General features: G+C 37.5%; 1 protein-coding gene across 5 annotated transcripts in view; it reads right to left on the bottom strand.

The window, feature by feature from the left end:
• HTT (huntingtin) overlaps positions 1-15986 on the bottom strand; it is a 77738-nt gene that overhangs the window by 47320 nt on the left and 14432 nt on the right. Inside the window, exons 8-24 of one of the 5 annotated variants that reach the window (XM_027891430.1) lie at positions 15744-15922; positions 15064-15268; positions 14163-14210; positions 10849-10929; positions 10117-10481; positions 8177-8300; positions 7780-7898; positions 6754-6865; positions 6058-6198; positions 5272-5430; positions 5081-5178; positions 3963-4102; positions 3066-3129; positions 2566-2666; positions 1788-1934; positions 666-786; positions 343-419 (exon numbers count right to left, since the gene is read on the bottom strand). In XM_027891430.1, coding sequence (XP_027747231.1) covers positions 343-419; positions 666-786; positions 1788-1934; positions 2566-2666; positions 3066-3129; positions 3963-4102; positions 5081-5178; positions 5272-5430; positions 6058-6198; positions 6754-6865; positions 7780-7898; positions 8177-8300; positions 10117-10481; positions 10849-10929; positions 14163-14210; positions 15064-15268; positions 15744-15922 — 2281 coding nt within the window. Of the gene's footprint in view, positions 1-342; positions 420-665; positions 787-1787; positions 1935-2565; positions 2667-3065; positions 3130-3962; positions 4103-5080; positions 5179-5271; positions 5431-6057; positions 6199-6753; positions 6866-7779; positions 7899-8176; positions 8301-9972; positions 10084-10116; positions 10482-10848; positions 10930-14162; positions 14211-15063; positions 15269-15743; positions 15923-15986 lie in introns of those variants that run through there. The other 4 variants (XM_027891431.1, XM_027891432.1, XM_027891434.1 and 1 more) reach the window with 4 other exon arrangements.

The raw sequence follows: 15986 nt of genomic DNA, 5'->3' as shown, positions 1-15986 counted from the left end.
ATCACAAGACACAATATCCCAAAGATAAATATGCTTTCAAAAGCATGGAAAATTTTCTCTTATTACTTACTTTGATAGATGCTGATCATACATACCTTTCTATTTCTATTCTATTTCTATTTTCAATCCCTGCAACAAACACGGTGGTTCCAGGGATGACAAAGTGCTGACACTTAATATCCTGACAACCTGAGGTTATCATCTTCTGTATTCTGTATAAAGTTCTTAAATAACTGCCAAGACAAGCCTAACAGCAAATATCAGGACTTTCAATGCCCAGTTAAGTGTACTTCCCTTTTGCAAACATGATTTTCAGAAGCTTTAACAAATGAGGGAACGTACCCACAGTGCCATCCCACACTCCAGGTGCAGACTGGAAATGTTGTGGAGAGAAGGCACAAAGCTTCACAGCAGCCAAACTGAAAAGTTAACACAAGAATTGAGTTAGTTTCCCCACTAGAAGAGTTAGTAACATAATATTTAAAGAGTTAGAATTACATCTATTACTACTGCCATTACCACAGTATAAAAGCTGCACACACACATATATAGCCAGGAAAGAATAAAAATTGAAGCAAGCATGCAAAACAGGAAAGAATCAGCTACCACAGCAAGAACACTCAAAGAACTCATCTACAGGAAAACTCACATATAAGAAAACTCACTGTAAGTGCTCTTGTAGTGGATATTGTCAATGCATGGGAAATTGCTGCAATAACCCTTGAAAGGTTGTTTTCCATAGTGACGTCTGTTGGACTTGGCATCATATTATAACCTCTATATGTTCTGAAATAGAAATATTTATACCACTGAAACATGTATTAAAAAATCCCAAACATCCCAATAAAAAGTGATTATGGTTTAAATTACTATTATGTATTTCACAGACTGCTTATAAAATACAAAATCTGAGAACACCCTAAATACCATCTTATACTGTAATAGTTTTGTTTCTGTATTTATAAATGCAATTTATTAATAAATAAAATCCTTTTGTTAGCAAACAGAAACAGTAGATCCACTTTCAATACTCAACTAGACACTTGAGAAATCACCACCGATTTAACATGAGTCTTTGCTTTGCTCAAATCCATCTCACAATTTCTCACAATTACAGACTTCAGATTATTGCTGTAGAAAAAAAGCTATTTTCTATATGGCATAATATCGTGTCCACAAAGTTCTATTGCTTCTATATTATAGTATATAAATCTTAAGTGACATGATCAAGATCATATATTAAAAAATAACATAATTAAAAACTTGTATGATAAAACTGATTGAAGCAAAGAGCTCCTATAAATACATACAACTCATACTGTCTATGAGACAAAATATCTAAACAGGAAAAGTATAGTTGGCAGCAACAAGATCACACTATCAAAATTTGGATTTATTTTTCAATTATAAAGGGATTGCAACCACAATCATTGAACAGTATGTGAAGACTTACAAATCCAGGTCAGCATATCTGAACAATAATGTATACATAAAATTAGCTTGAAAAGCTGCACCTAATTGTGCAACTTAATGAACAAGTAGGGTGACTTCAGGATGGAAAGAAGAAACTTTATCTCCAAACAATTACTCCCTGTGTGTCAGCACATCACTAGTAACTCACACAGCAGTTTTTCCTCTTATCTGTTTCTCTGGAGCTTAAAACTACCACAGGTGCTCCTACAGGCTGGAAAAAGCACATGGATTGCAGGATTTAACTACAATTCTAGGCCCTACAAATTGAAACTTGGGTGTACATGGCTTTTAAAGCAAGGCCAGATGGAACATACCTGGTGATGGTGCTGACGGCAAAGTGAGATGGGGGCTGCGTTTCGTGCATGAGAAGTTTCAGGTAGACACTGCTCTGGTCTCGTGCTACTGCCACAACTGGGTCAGCCTGGCCTTGGTCACAGTTATAAAACAGCTTTGGAACAAGCCTTAAGGACAATTGTCAAAAAGGAAAAGTATTACTGAGGTATTATTTAACATACAGTTCAAAGCACATTTAAAGTACATTTAATATACACTTCAGAAAGCTGCATACAGTAATTATAAATATCAAGTTGTAAATAAAAGCTGTTACCAAAACTCATTAAACTGAATTCATCTTTATACAATTGCTCTTCATTATAATCAAAGACCTCAAGTACCACGTGAAAACTACAATGGTTGGGAGTTTGAACAAGTCTGTAGAACTGAACATTTCAAGTCCATCAGCTGCTGTTCAGGATACTGAACAAACCACTTCAGCATGCAGAAAAATATCTTAAAGTCACATTAAATCTGAAAGTGACCCTCAGAATGAAACACAGTTAAATTTCATTGTAAGGCTAATGGAAAGCAAAGTACAGTTGCCTGACAAGTCAAAATGATACACTTATTTCAGGAAACATAAAGATGCCTGTGCCTCCCATCTCTCACTTAAACAAATATATGCATGTACGTAAGAACGTATGTATATATATATAAAAAACACCTAAGGGATTATTTTTGTTACAGGTACGTATTAGTAAGCAAATATCTTTCTTAGCTACTTTTTTTTTCTACAAATGAAACCACCACATATACCTCATTAATGAAGCTGCAGCTACATGTCTCACTCGTGGATCTTCATCTCCAAGCAGACATATTACAACATTATCAAGCACTCTCTCCTGCAGTTTTAATAGCTAAAAAATAAGTTGACACACTAAAGTTAATTGAACATTTTTATTATTTGACCATATTGCTAAAAGAGAATTAAAGAGTGAGATTTCATCCGTCATACAAGTTTGTAAGACTTGAAGATCTTTACCTTAATATTGCCAAGCACAATATTCAACTACATAAATGCCAATTTTTGTTTAAGTTTATAAAAACCAACCACAAAACACCCCCCCAAAGAACATTAACATATTTGGATCTCCATAGTAAAATACACTCCCAATTTTAACAAGTTTTAGAACACATGTCTATTTACACAAAACAAACTTACAACAACTATCAGTGTTGACAGAATTTAAAAACAATTACATTGCACTGATACCTTAATCCAGAAATGCAATATAATGATGGAATAATTTACTTACACCAGTATAATGATGAGTACCTCTGTGCAAGCTCTCAGTTCTGCCTTCCAAGAAGCTGACCAGCCTATGATAAAATAGAATTTAGAGTACATTAGTTAACATCACATGTTATTTCTCCACTTAAAGCTCTGAGGGTTCTTTTTGTTTATTTTTAAGAATATCCCTGCAGGAAAAATATAAGTAGCAAACATCTTTTGCTACCTAATAGGTAAGCTATGTGCTAAACTACTCTCTGGCTACTATAACTAAAGAAAAGTAGTCCTTCTGTAAAAAAAACATTATTTACACATTGTGATAGTACTTTTTTCCCATGTATAGAATAATCAGACTATTCTGAAAACATGGTAACATCCCAAAACATCCCAAAAACATAACTACTCAGAAAGAGTCCAACTTTGTACAACTAAGGATAACTTGAATTTTCATAAAAACATCTTTTGTCTTTCAGCTTGGCAGAACCTGTAAAGAATGAGGGAATGCAAAAAAAGGAAATCAAGTCATCTTCATTTCAGTGTAACAGAAACTGAGGAACTGAAAAGAGCTGACAATGGAGAACAAGTCAGAGATTTGCTCTTTAAAAACACACACACCTGGCCGTGAAATCCAAATTAGTTTCCAGATTATATGGTCCCTCCCTGATCACACATTCACACAAGACTTGATACAATAGAGCAATGAACCAGAAAGTCCTACCCAGTGTTAGTAGGATTGGGCTTGGTTGAGAAGCCAGTGGCAACCTGACAAAGGAATTCACACATTCCATATAGGATTGACTGGTCTGAACCAGTTTTATGAAACCAATTAATGCACTAGAAGAAACTGATCCATTATGGTTCCAGTTCCCTGCACATCTCCACACTTCAGCCACTGCACCCACGGAAAAATATAAACACTTACCGAAAATCTACCTCTGCAAGTGTTTCCAGAAGTTCCGTCCTTACTAACCAATATGAGCTGTTCTTCAGGGTAAGGAGGTCAACAATCAACTGTAAACCCAGTTCACTGTAACTGCTACTGCATAAGCTCATGATGCAATGCTGAAAAGAAAAAACAACTTTCAGTTATATTAGAGAAGTTCCCTGAACAAAAGTATGAAAGTGATCAAAAATCAAATGTTTCATTTAAAATATTAAAAAGATAATATATAAATACTAAGTAAATATATAAATACTCAAAAGAGCTAGGAGAAAGTACCAGAGCCAGGTACTTGCAAGGCCAGAATACTTAGCTCCATGTGAACTGCTGCTGAAATTAAACACTGGAGAGCAATGCTAGCCTCACAGATCAGAGGACAATCCCCCAAAGAGTAAGGTCTAAAACTCACAAGGCTTAAACACCACAAGCACTACATTCTCATCTGTTTGAAAACAGTTTCCTAATTTCCACAGGGTATTTTTAGACAGCTGGTTCCGATTTCCAGAGTTTTTGAAAAAATCATACCTCTTCATTTTAGTGACTGTTAAAATACAGGCACAATGTGTGACCTTTGGAGAAAGTTACAGAACACCACACTTCCGTGTCTTACTTAACTACACAAAATGGACATCTTGCTTGAGGATTAACAACCCAAAAGACTTAGAATATTTCTGCCAAAAAGTATGAAGTCAAGATACATTATATGTTGAAATAAAGAGCCAAAGTTGACTAATGTAAGTTGCCTGAACTCAACAAGTGAAATCTTCTAAAAGGCCATAATCATAAGTGTAATCATCCACGAAACCACCACCCACAAACATGAAGATTGCTGAACAGAAGGTTAAAAAGTCTCATTTGAAGAACTGGATTTTCCTTCCCTCAGCTGTATCACAAACCCCTCCTCCTTGCATATAAAATCATACTTTCCATATGCAAACTATCTACATTTTACTAAAAGCTATGCTTTGCCTCACTGGTCTTTAAGCTGCAATACAGTCAAGCCAGCCTGTGCCTCTCCCTGATGAATTAATTCCCCTGAGCCTAGTAATGAATCACACCCCTGTGATCTGTGGTGGTTTAAATAAATTCCTACTGCTTACCCTCACAGCTGTACAAGCCAGTTTGCAGGTAACAGAAGACTCATCTTTCAGAGTTTTCTGTAACAGAGGTATGCAGTCTGCCAAGGAAAAGAGATTTCCTAACAAAACAACAAAAAAAATGAATTTAGAGCAATGAAACACTGCAATGGTACATGAAGAGAAAAAAAGACACCCTTAAAATGAATTGTTACCTGTTGAGCTTCTGACATTTATTAGCCATTTTTCCACATCAAAGCGGGATTTAATTAGAATGGAGTTGACAATTGTTCCACACAGAATGGCAGTAGCTCCTCTAATCTGGGGATCTCCATGGTCAATGTAGTTCAGAATATCCGATACATATTGCTCCTCTAAGAAAGGAAGTTACAACTACTTTATTTTAAAAATACTAGTATTAGACTGAACTGATCCCTAGAAATGGTTTAGTGGAGCTCTCAAGTATTACATGACCTATGCCAGAATATTCAAAACACATCCATCTTAGTTCTACCTCCCTGAGATCCCATGCACTCAATTTACAGATCATTCACATTATTCAGACCAATGATCACATATATAAAACCACTAGTGATTTATTTCAATTATACATAAAACACTCTGCAGGAATCTGAGAAGTGTTTTGGTCAATGTACCAAACCTGCTGCACATTTCAGGTCCCTGCTGATCATTTGTAAAAGTTACCTAATGGCTCAGAAACAATCGGTAAGATGGACTGAAATAAATTAGAAGAAACTGTCTGTAAATCAAAAAAGCACTTCTATATAGCAGTTGTACTGAACTTCGACTTGTCAGAAGCCCATCCACCGAAACTTTAAGTATAAAAAAGTACCTCACCACACGTGTCAGTCACACAGACAGCACGTTCATTCCAATTCATGCAACTAAACTGGGTTTGGAGTTTTCAGTATAGATGCTGCCTGACTTACTTGAAAACCCAAAACACACTATCAAAATGAAATATGTGAACTGCAACATACCATACTCTTCTCCCATTGCCTCCAGGGGTGTTTTATACAGTTTGCTGAAGAAAGACTCAGGGTGAAGGGCAACGGCTGCTCCAACACAACTCACTGCCAGAGCTTTTACACTGACCCTCACATCTCTGTCCGGAACTAAAGCTGTGGAGAAGAAATAATAATAAAAAAAAAAAAAAAGGAGGGTATTTAAAAGCTTTCTGAATTGTTTTTAATTAAATTAATAACACTGTATAAAATAAATCGCTTAGCCTGGACAAAAATATGAAGGCAGAGCCAACAGTTCCAGTTTATCAGAGGCAGCAGTGATATATGGTTGCGTTCTTTTTTTGTCAAATACTCTGTACTTAAAAATATTTGAAATTTTGATATATAGTTGTAACATACACTGTACATATAGCTGTAACTCACTGCCTTCCAAAAACACTACATTATCAGGGCACATGAGCAAGTAACAGTTTAGAAAAGGGAAAAAGAACAAACATCTTAGATCAGTCATATATAATGACAGGAAAGTCATCCCCATCCTTGAAGGTACATAAAAAACTTGTACACGTGCTGCTTAGAGACTGTCACAGAAAAACCCCACCTCCAAAAATTTCCAATAAAGGGAGAAACAAGACAAAGCAAACTGATCACACTTCCAACTTTGTACACTGCGAGACACAATGCACCAAGGAATCTTGAAGGCAAACTTACCTCCCTTCTCCCCAGTGAGCAGGAAGGAAGCCGACAGCAGTCGGACACAGTGCACTAAAGGAGCAGCGTCTGCATCCGTGTAGTGCCCTATGTCTCCCTTTACCCTGGAGGGCTAGTGAAGGCAAAGCACAAGTTTTAACTATAGAAAAATTACTCTTCAATTTAAGTAAAATATTAAGCACAACAAGATTTAGAAACACTGCACATCTTCAAATGTATATGGGTTGCAAGACAAAATGTGTGTAATATACATTCCAAAAGAAGGCCTTAAAATGTAATGCTTTGGGGAAGTTTATATGCAGCATCAGAACTGGTTCAATTCTACAGAAATATTATTCTGTAGATTTTTCTGAACTACCCAGACTTGCTGTTTGCATGTGAGAACCTGATAAATCACTTTTTGTCACCAAATAATGATCTTTGGAAACTTTGCATGAAAAGCAATTAATTGCAAAGTTGTTTCTAAATAAGGCTGACCGCCTTCTGCACTTTCACATTCAGAATTCCACAGTAGTCCAAACTGACCTAACTCCACCTGTCACAAATGAAAGTCCTTTTGCCCCAGCTCAGAACCAAGTCCAAAGGTAAAGTAAACAAAAATGTGAAGAGGAAACCTGTGGTAGAATGGCACAAGGCTCAAAGACTAAGACATAGTAACTTCTGAGGAGATCACAAGAGTTATCTACACAGCTAGAAACCAGCACAAAGGTAATTGAGTAATAAAGTATCAGTGTAGCCTACTACTGCACAGTGAGACAAAAAGGGTTCTCAGCAGTGTATGTTCTGCTATGGTTTTGCTGGTGATTGCACTAAACTTGTGTATTCACCACATGTTAAATGGAATTCAGGCTATAATTTGGATTCACTAAGTAACTTTAGTTAGTTTGACCTATAATGAAGTACATCACACGTATAGGCTACCCCCACAAACCACTAACCTACTTGATCATAATTCTAATTTTTAACTTTTTTTTTTTAACTTAGTTGTTCTAAACTTCAAAACTGACCACTGTGACTGTTTCTCACCTTGTTTTCATGATCACCAGCTTCTGCTGCATCTTCTTTTGATGTAAATCTATCTACACTGCTATCAGAAGGCTGTCTGCTATGGCTCATGGTTTTCAACAGGTGAGGCTGCTGAAGAGCTTCAGAAAAAGGCAATTCATGGAATACCATTTCAGATGCAAACTAAAAGCACTTCAATTAAACTTAATTATACAAACATGAAAAATAAATTAGCAGTGATCAAAAAAAGTGATTCATTACAAGTGCTGAAATGTAAAATATAGAATGTATTTCAATCTAGTTATTTGTTTTTTATATCCATTACGTGAGTCTTCACTGCCTTGGAAGTGCAGATGCACCTGAACACCTGTCTTAATGGTGTCACCAGTCTGCCCCACCCCCATATTTATCAACATACCAAGAGAAGAATTTCTGAAAGACTCTGATGAATCATCCTGGAGAATATTTGCAGCTTCATCTTCCTCATCCTGTAGCTGCCCAATCTGCATTCCAGAATACTGTCCTTCAGCACCCTCCAAAACCTACACGAATGCAAGCACAGGACTTTAAATAACTTAGCTTGACACACAGTATTCAATCTCAAACATGCAGCATTAGTAATCTAGAAATATTTGAAAGCAAATATGAGCCAGATAAGTATTAGTGTAAAGCTGTGTGCAAGCCCCAAAGCACCTCCCCTCCTCCAGCCTTGGGGCTGTTGGAAGCCACAGTTCCATGTGACAGTCTCCTCAACAATGAACTTGGCTGGTAACAGTGAGAAAGCGGAACACTTGGTGCATCACCCCCCTGCAGCTCCCCTTGCTCCCTCACCCCAAACATCTCTTATCTCAGCAGCTACAAATCACAGCCAACACCTTTACTGCCACAAACTGAACTTGTCCCTTGCTGTCAAACTCTGCCATAACCTCATTTGTCCTGGATATGTGAAGTCAAACTGTTTAGAACAAAAAAGGACAAACAAGTTTAAACGTATTTTAATCATTCTAAACCAGAGACTACTCAAATGGACACTCCTGGAAGAGTCTGACCCTTGGTACCAAGGCATTATAGAGCCCGTAGGTATATGGAATGATAGCCATAAAAATTAATAACCATAAAATTAATAATTATAAAATACAGTACAATTTAAAAAAAAAAAACAAAAACCAAAACATTTGACTAAGTCTATCAGATACTTCCTCAGTTACTCCCTGACTTCATAAGTGCCTGAAAATTGTTCATTAAAAAGCTTAAGTGTGGGTACAACCCCTTGGTCTGTCAATTATGAAAAAATAATTTTACTTGCAATTACTGCTTGCAAACAAGCGTGCAAACTAACATATGTCTGACAAATAATTTGCAAGAAATGCATCTTGCCAATAAACAAACATTGTTAATAAATACCTACTCACTTTGGCCTCTGCACTGCCTTAATTTAATTCAGAGAGTACTTATCATCACTCCTTTGGTTCTTGAATGCTCAGATGTGCAGAAGTATTTGCTTATCATAATTACAAATTTACTATTTTTTTTTGTAGTGGTAAGAGACTATTACTTTCCTGAAGTTACTATTAGAAAACTTAAGCCAAAAGTTTGACAGTGCTTGAAAAAAGCTTAAGAAATTACAAGTTTTTCCTCTTTTGCATTTTCTGCTATGGCTCCCAGTAATTGTATTTTTGCTGTTTTTATTATAACCTCAAAATATACTTGCCCAAGAGAGACAAATTTCTTAAAACAGCTTTACGGCATGCACATTTCAGGTGTTTATTAGATAACTTATATTAGTAAATCATGCAGCATTGGCTTAAATTGGCAGCATAGGAGAAATCCCTAAGATGGAATAAAAAGGAAAAAAAAGATGAGTTGTGTTGCCAAGTGAAAAAGCACAGGCAGAAGGCAGTGTGAAGCAGGAGGTTCCAAAAACATTCTTCTATCATTCCAAATAGACTATTCACCCTTTAACACTTCCATTAATCCTCCTGCACCAATACAATTGTTAATATATCTGTACAAAATGAAGGATACGCTACTAAGAGAATATATTTATGTCAGGACTTTGATATTGCCATTCTGTCAGTGAGCAACAATCTGTTAATGCCTTCACACGACCTGCCCAGTGAGCACACCGATTACAGCTCTCCAGTTTTTAATTACTGCTGAAGTGAAAGTGTTAAAAGGAGGTCAAGCTCTCCAGCAGAGGTGTGAGCTGCTGACCTTTCCACTGTTACTAGCTGAGGATTGAAAAGTTGAAGACGAGTAAGGAGACGACTCCAAGTCCTGGCCCTCCACAGAAGAGCTGTGAGACATGTCGGGCCCCTCAGTGGAAGGAGATCCCCCCTCTGCCCGCTGCACACTTACAATTTCAGAACTGTCCGAAGGGGTTACCGCAGAGTCTGGACCTTCTGTAGTAGTCTGAGAGCTATCACTAATGGGTGAGGAAGCCTGGGTACCATCATTCAAATCCATAGTGGCATCCGACTGGACGGCACTGATCTGGCTGGAGCTTCGACTCAGCACTTCATCTTCCTCCCCTTCAGTAGCCGTACTTGTCAAATCGCAGCTCGCCAGCTCCACAGAGTCTGACTGCAGCGTGTGCTGAGAACGAGGCTGCTCGGTAATGATATCGTGTCCTGCAGGGTCAGCAGCTGAACTCCCCACCGACCCCGCTGTCGACACACCTGAGGAAGAAGCCAGGTCACTGGTGATCTCGCCCTTCACAGAAGCTGCAAAACACAGACGTTTATGAGTCAATCAAGTGTTTGAGCTCTTGATATGGACACCACACACTAAGTCACATATTAAACTAGGCTAAGGAAAATGTGTAACTAAACAGTTAAACTAAAGGTAGGGAAATAAGCATCCATACCAGTAACTGAGTATTGACAGTCTCTCCATCAAAAAAAACCGAAAGTCAACTTCATTAAGTAAGTATGTTTTATATTCAGCAGTATTTACGGTTTCAGTTTTGTGAGCATGTCTGTTGAGTGCCCATCCACTTCCTTATCACCATAACACATGATTTATATATTTCACATAGAGCAATAAAAGAATGTATTTGTTGACTGCATTGCTAAAGAGAAAGGCAGGTACCTGTAAATGATGCAGTGCTGACATCAGATCGGGTTTCAGAGTCATCATCCAAACCTTCTTCTTCACCAAGAAGTATTTTACCTGAGAAGTGATATAGGAAAAAACTTTAGTTTTCCAAAATTACAGTCAGTCTGAAATGCTGAAGAGTTGCAGTCATTTAGATGTGAACTCTAATTTTTAAAAAGTTTATTAAATAATTTTTCACAGCTACGACAGGTAATAGATGGAAAAAAGAAAGGAATGAAGAAAGTGAACATCCAGTCCCTCACTATCTGATCAGGAAAGAAACAGCAGTGACAAGGAAACAGATTAGTTTTATTGAACAGTGTAACCATTCAGGAAACTACCTAAAACCTTATTAATTCTAGTTTATTTCTGTGGACTATATTTAAGATTTTACTAATTTCATCAAGTATGTCCTATTATTAAGGACTGGATACCTGGCATCTGGATGTCTGCCCTCAACTCAGATGGGCATAAAAACACCACAAGTAATAGAATAAATAACCTCTTCCTCCTTAAGGCTAAGAAAATTGTCAAAGCCTGCTTGCAGTCTGGGCTTGGAACTCCAGTGCTAACAGAATGGAAAATGCCTAGGGGGAAGAGCAGTGCAGACTGGAAGCACAAGACAACCTAAGTGGGACAGGGTGATGAGCCATGGACAACAGCCCTTGAGAAACAAGGATTACTAAGGCAAAAAATCTTCAGAGAGGCTTCTGCCATAAGAAACTTGAGAACCACTTGTAACATCACCACAGAGTTCTCCTGCTCACAGACCATCATCTATCTAAATTACAGGCAGTGGAAAGAGAAAGATCCCTGCAGATGCACACTGCCTGGAAGCCAGCCAAGGACACAACTGCACTGAAAAGTCTGTCAGCGGGACAGGACAGAGTGCAGAGGGAGCTGCTGAGCCCACCCTTCTGGATGTTGCAAGCCACTCACTGAGACAAAGGGACTCACAATAAATGCTTTGAGATAGGACTGGTTTGCCATTTTGAATAAACTGCACTGGTAGTCTAAGATTCACCATCTTATACATCAGATACTGATGTCTGGTTAACTCTAGGTGAATCCTTTTGAACCTCACTCAAATTATCAGAAGGCAAAAAAAGCATTAACAGACTTTTGAACGAGTTTCTCTTTCACAACTGCCTTCATACATAGCAGTACCACTGCATAATTCTCTTCCTCCAAAAAGAAGGGTTTATGCTACTGAAACCTGTAAGTAGGGCAGAAAAGTAAAAACAGCATTTCCATACACATTCTCTGTAAAATAACAGCAATTGAGAACTACACACTCCTATGAAAGAATGAGTCAAATTCTGCTAAGAGTTCCCAACAAAAAGTAACACATATATTATATTCTTCTCTATCATTTCTCACATTTACATCCATTTCACTGAAACAAACCAGGATATTCTTCTACAGAAGATTCCACAGCTGAGCACCTCTAAAAGTAAGTGAAAGAGGAAGGACACTGGAAAACAGTCATTAGGCACATTAGGCTTTGTATGTTCAACTGAGTATGTAACACAAGCAGCAGGAGACTTTTCCACTACTTAATTTAAAGAACATAAAAATCAGTCCTAGGTGTCAGAACATGGGCTTTCATTCAAAAGGAGTTTTCAGCCTTTTTTGCAAATAATCTTCTGAAGCTGAAACATAAACAAACCAATATAGGGCAGCTGCTCAGAAGTGAAGTTGGTGTGACACAGTAAGACTGCAAAGATGTGGAACACACAGATTTCTATCGATCAGCCTCACTTTACACCCCTACACATAAAGGGGTATTACAGCTTGAGAAGCCTCACCCAGTGACTACTGCTCTACATGACAGTAGGCTGTAAAATAGCTTCAAGGAGGAACTGGGAATAGGCTTGGATTTCCCCTCCTTTCTACAATGGAGAGCAGCAGGAAACGAAAAATTCTCAATTTGAAATTACACCCGTACAAAGCACAAAATCATGCGGAGATTTCTTCAGATTTGTTTATGCCATTGCTTCAGACCACAAAATCTTCACACCATGATCTTGAGAAAGGATAAAAACTGATGACTCATACATGTTTTCCCACTGAGTGAAGGAAAGATTAGTGTTTTAACAAGTACTTTAACTGAATTTACACTGTTATTAAAACTTCAGAGTTACACAGAACACTACTAGCAAGTCTAAGTATCGAAATGATTTACCATTTTTCATTTCCAAATGTGTTGTGCTGTTACTCTGATTTGTTACACTGTCTCACCTTTGGATGCTGCAGAAATACCTACTTTCAGAACACCCATTCCTTCAATCTCTCTTTTCTAAACTGGAAAGTATCATTGCATTCACAGGCATTATTTCCTGCAGCTTTGGCCACTCTTTCACACCCAGGTATATTCTCATAGCACACAGTTAAGGTGTTATGGCATTCCTTGCCCACAGAGATGGAAGGACACCCTTGGAATAAGCGTAACTATAACGGTCCTTCAAGTTCATATGATCTGATTTTGTCTTAAACTACTTTTCCTCGAAGTTTTTCTTTCCAGCATTGCACATCTCTCTGCTCAGCAATGCTTGCAGTGACTGCCCTACACTCACACACAGTTTCACTGCAGCAGCAACATTTTGCTCACCTAATGCAGGTGATGAAAGCGCCACTCAGCTGTATCTAGACTGGTTCTGTCATAGTAATATGACTGCTTTTAATAGAAGTGTAAGCATGTAACTAAACATGAAGTACTTTCATGCACAAACTGGGAAAAGAAAACTTCAGAGCAAATTGTATTCTTTAAAATCCTGCTAAATGAATTACCTATTGAAGAAAAAAAATAAAATATACACAGCAAGACAAAAGATGTATAGAATTAATCATCAAGAACAAGAAATTAAAAAGCATGCAAACATACACATGCATTACAGAGGGGAAAAAAAAAACAAGCCTGAGAAAACCAGGAAGGTTCAGTATTTCGTGAGTTACATTAAAGATTAAATATTACCATCAAAAAGCATGCCCTGTTCAGAGAGTTTATTTTTCCATGTGCTCTTTAGAAGTGAAAACTGTACCAGTAATCATCACCATAACCTTGATGGTGAACTACAGCAAAAATAAAATTATACTGCTTCAAATAATTTTAGAATATCTTGATTGCAATATCAGAAATTGTGTCAGAATTCTTTTCATATTTAAGCTCAGCTGATAACAAAGGCAATTGTGAATGAAGACTCAAGTTCAGCAAGACAATGAAGTGGGGAGGGGGAAGAAAAAAACAAACCAACCCTCAAAAAATCAGGAAGGAATGCAATTAAAGATTTGTTTTCGAAAATAATCACCTTTATGCTTTCTTGCAAGAACAGGGCTGCATGAAGACCCCCCTCCAGCTGCAAATCACAGAAAGTAACACATCAGGGCAAAGACAGAGCTGCTGAAATCATGAAGGAATTCTAATAGCCACAAATGGGAGGGGAAAAAAAAACAACAAACAAAAACCAAAAACCAAAGCCAGGAAGAAATAGCAAATTTTTTGCTTTTGAGTCCAAGGTTTTTTGATCATTTACCATCAAATTACTTTGAATTTTCTTTGCCACTTGTGCAAATTTTGCTTTAAAAACATGTTCTGAATTTCCCTGCTATGACTGCTTCCAGCTAATAATTTACCTTTCAGTTGCAGCAGCATTGAATAATCTGTTAGTTCAATACAGAAGTCCCTATAGAAATCCAATCAGAGACTCATTCTTTTGAAACAGGTAAGTAGCAGTTAAGAGAATGTTAAGAACATGCACTTCAGAGACAAGAAAGCTGATAGCTGATTTTAACAGTTATGGACAAACTTAAGTTATGCTTTCATTTCATGCTGGTTTTGGTATTCAACAAGGAGCTCTCAGTTAACATAAATTCTGATTAGATCAGCTTTAATGAATCGCAGTTGTCAGATGATTGGTAAGAATAAAACTAATTTCGTGGGTGAAAAAAAATCTGTCACCATATTTAACTTGTTTTGGGTAACAAAAAAAAATCAACACAAAGTAAAGAAACCTCTGAAGTTTGTCATTACTCAATGAACTCAGTTAAAGGAAGGAGGGAAAAAATTTTTACTGTACCTGGGGAAAAAAGAAAGCCATGCATAACTTAATACATTTTATTTTATCCTTCATGCTTTAGGCTAACACTGAGAACTAGAGCCGATGATGTATGTTCATCTCCTTTACTCCAATTACCAAAAATACAGCTTACCTATAAGCTCCACTATGCTCCCACTGCGGCTCCTGCTGGCAGGCTCATCTTTGGACACACTGACCTGAGCAATGCCCCCTGAGGTGGTCAGGGCATGGAGGAGTTCAGGTGGGGGAGTTCTAAAGAGCTGCTGGAGTAATTCCAAAGCTCCAGTCACAACATTGTGGTCCTGATGTTGGGTGTAATGCAGAGTCAATTCATAAACCTAAAACCCGACAAAGTACTGGAGTAAGTTACGAAGACACAACATGTCTTGTCATCTACAACACTGAATTTCAGTGGTGCATTAAAAATAACTGATGTTTTCTACACCTGATCTTCACCATACTCTTCCAGGGAGAGAATGTCAGTCAATTGTAACCATTTAACTGCCTTTCTGGTAGAAGTTTGTTGTCTCTTTTTATTGTTACAGAAGGAAGAATCACATTAAAGAGCACTATAATAACTTATACTGGCTCCTTTGGAAGCACCTCACAAGTGCTGTTGATTCATTTTCCTGGGATTTCTGGTCATTACTTATCAATAACTCCAGACACTGCACCAACTATCATTTACCAAGATGAACAGGAATTTGAGAAAAGCATTCAGAATGTTCAATATCAAACTAACGCCGGGTCAAGATTCATCTATTTTCCTTCCAATTAGTACTCTTCAGGTAAGGGTTATTTTTCATATTATACCTGAATAAGTTGTTCTGGTGAAGGTGAAATCTCTGTTTCTTTCCTTGTTACGCCAAAACTGCCTTTCAAGCTGGTATCTTTTACTTGTTGTTGCAATAAAGGTATGAGATACCTTAGTGTCAGTAAAACACCCAGAATTAAGAGAGTAGGACGATCTTCTTCTACAGGAACCAACAAGCCTGAGGACAGAAATGAAGCAGACAATCACTTATTGACAGTGTTTAGTTTCAACACAGTGTTATT

Source organism: Empidonax traillii, unplaced genomic scaffold, assembly GCF_003031625.1.
Source record: "Empidonax traillii isolate 1590-97213 ecotype Southwest subspecies unplaced genomic scaffold, ASM303162v1 scaffold321:size1084243, whole genome shotgun sequence".
Lineage (NCBI taxonomy): Eukaryota > Metazoa > Chordata > Aves > Passeriformes > Tyrannidae > Empidonax > Empidonax traillii.
The sequence above is the reverse complement of the archived record's forward strand: the minus strand, read 5'-3'. Positions and strand labels throughout refer to the sequence as shown.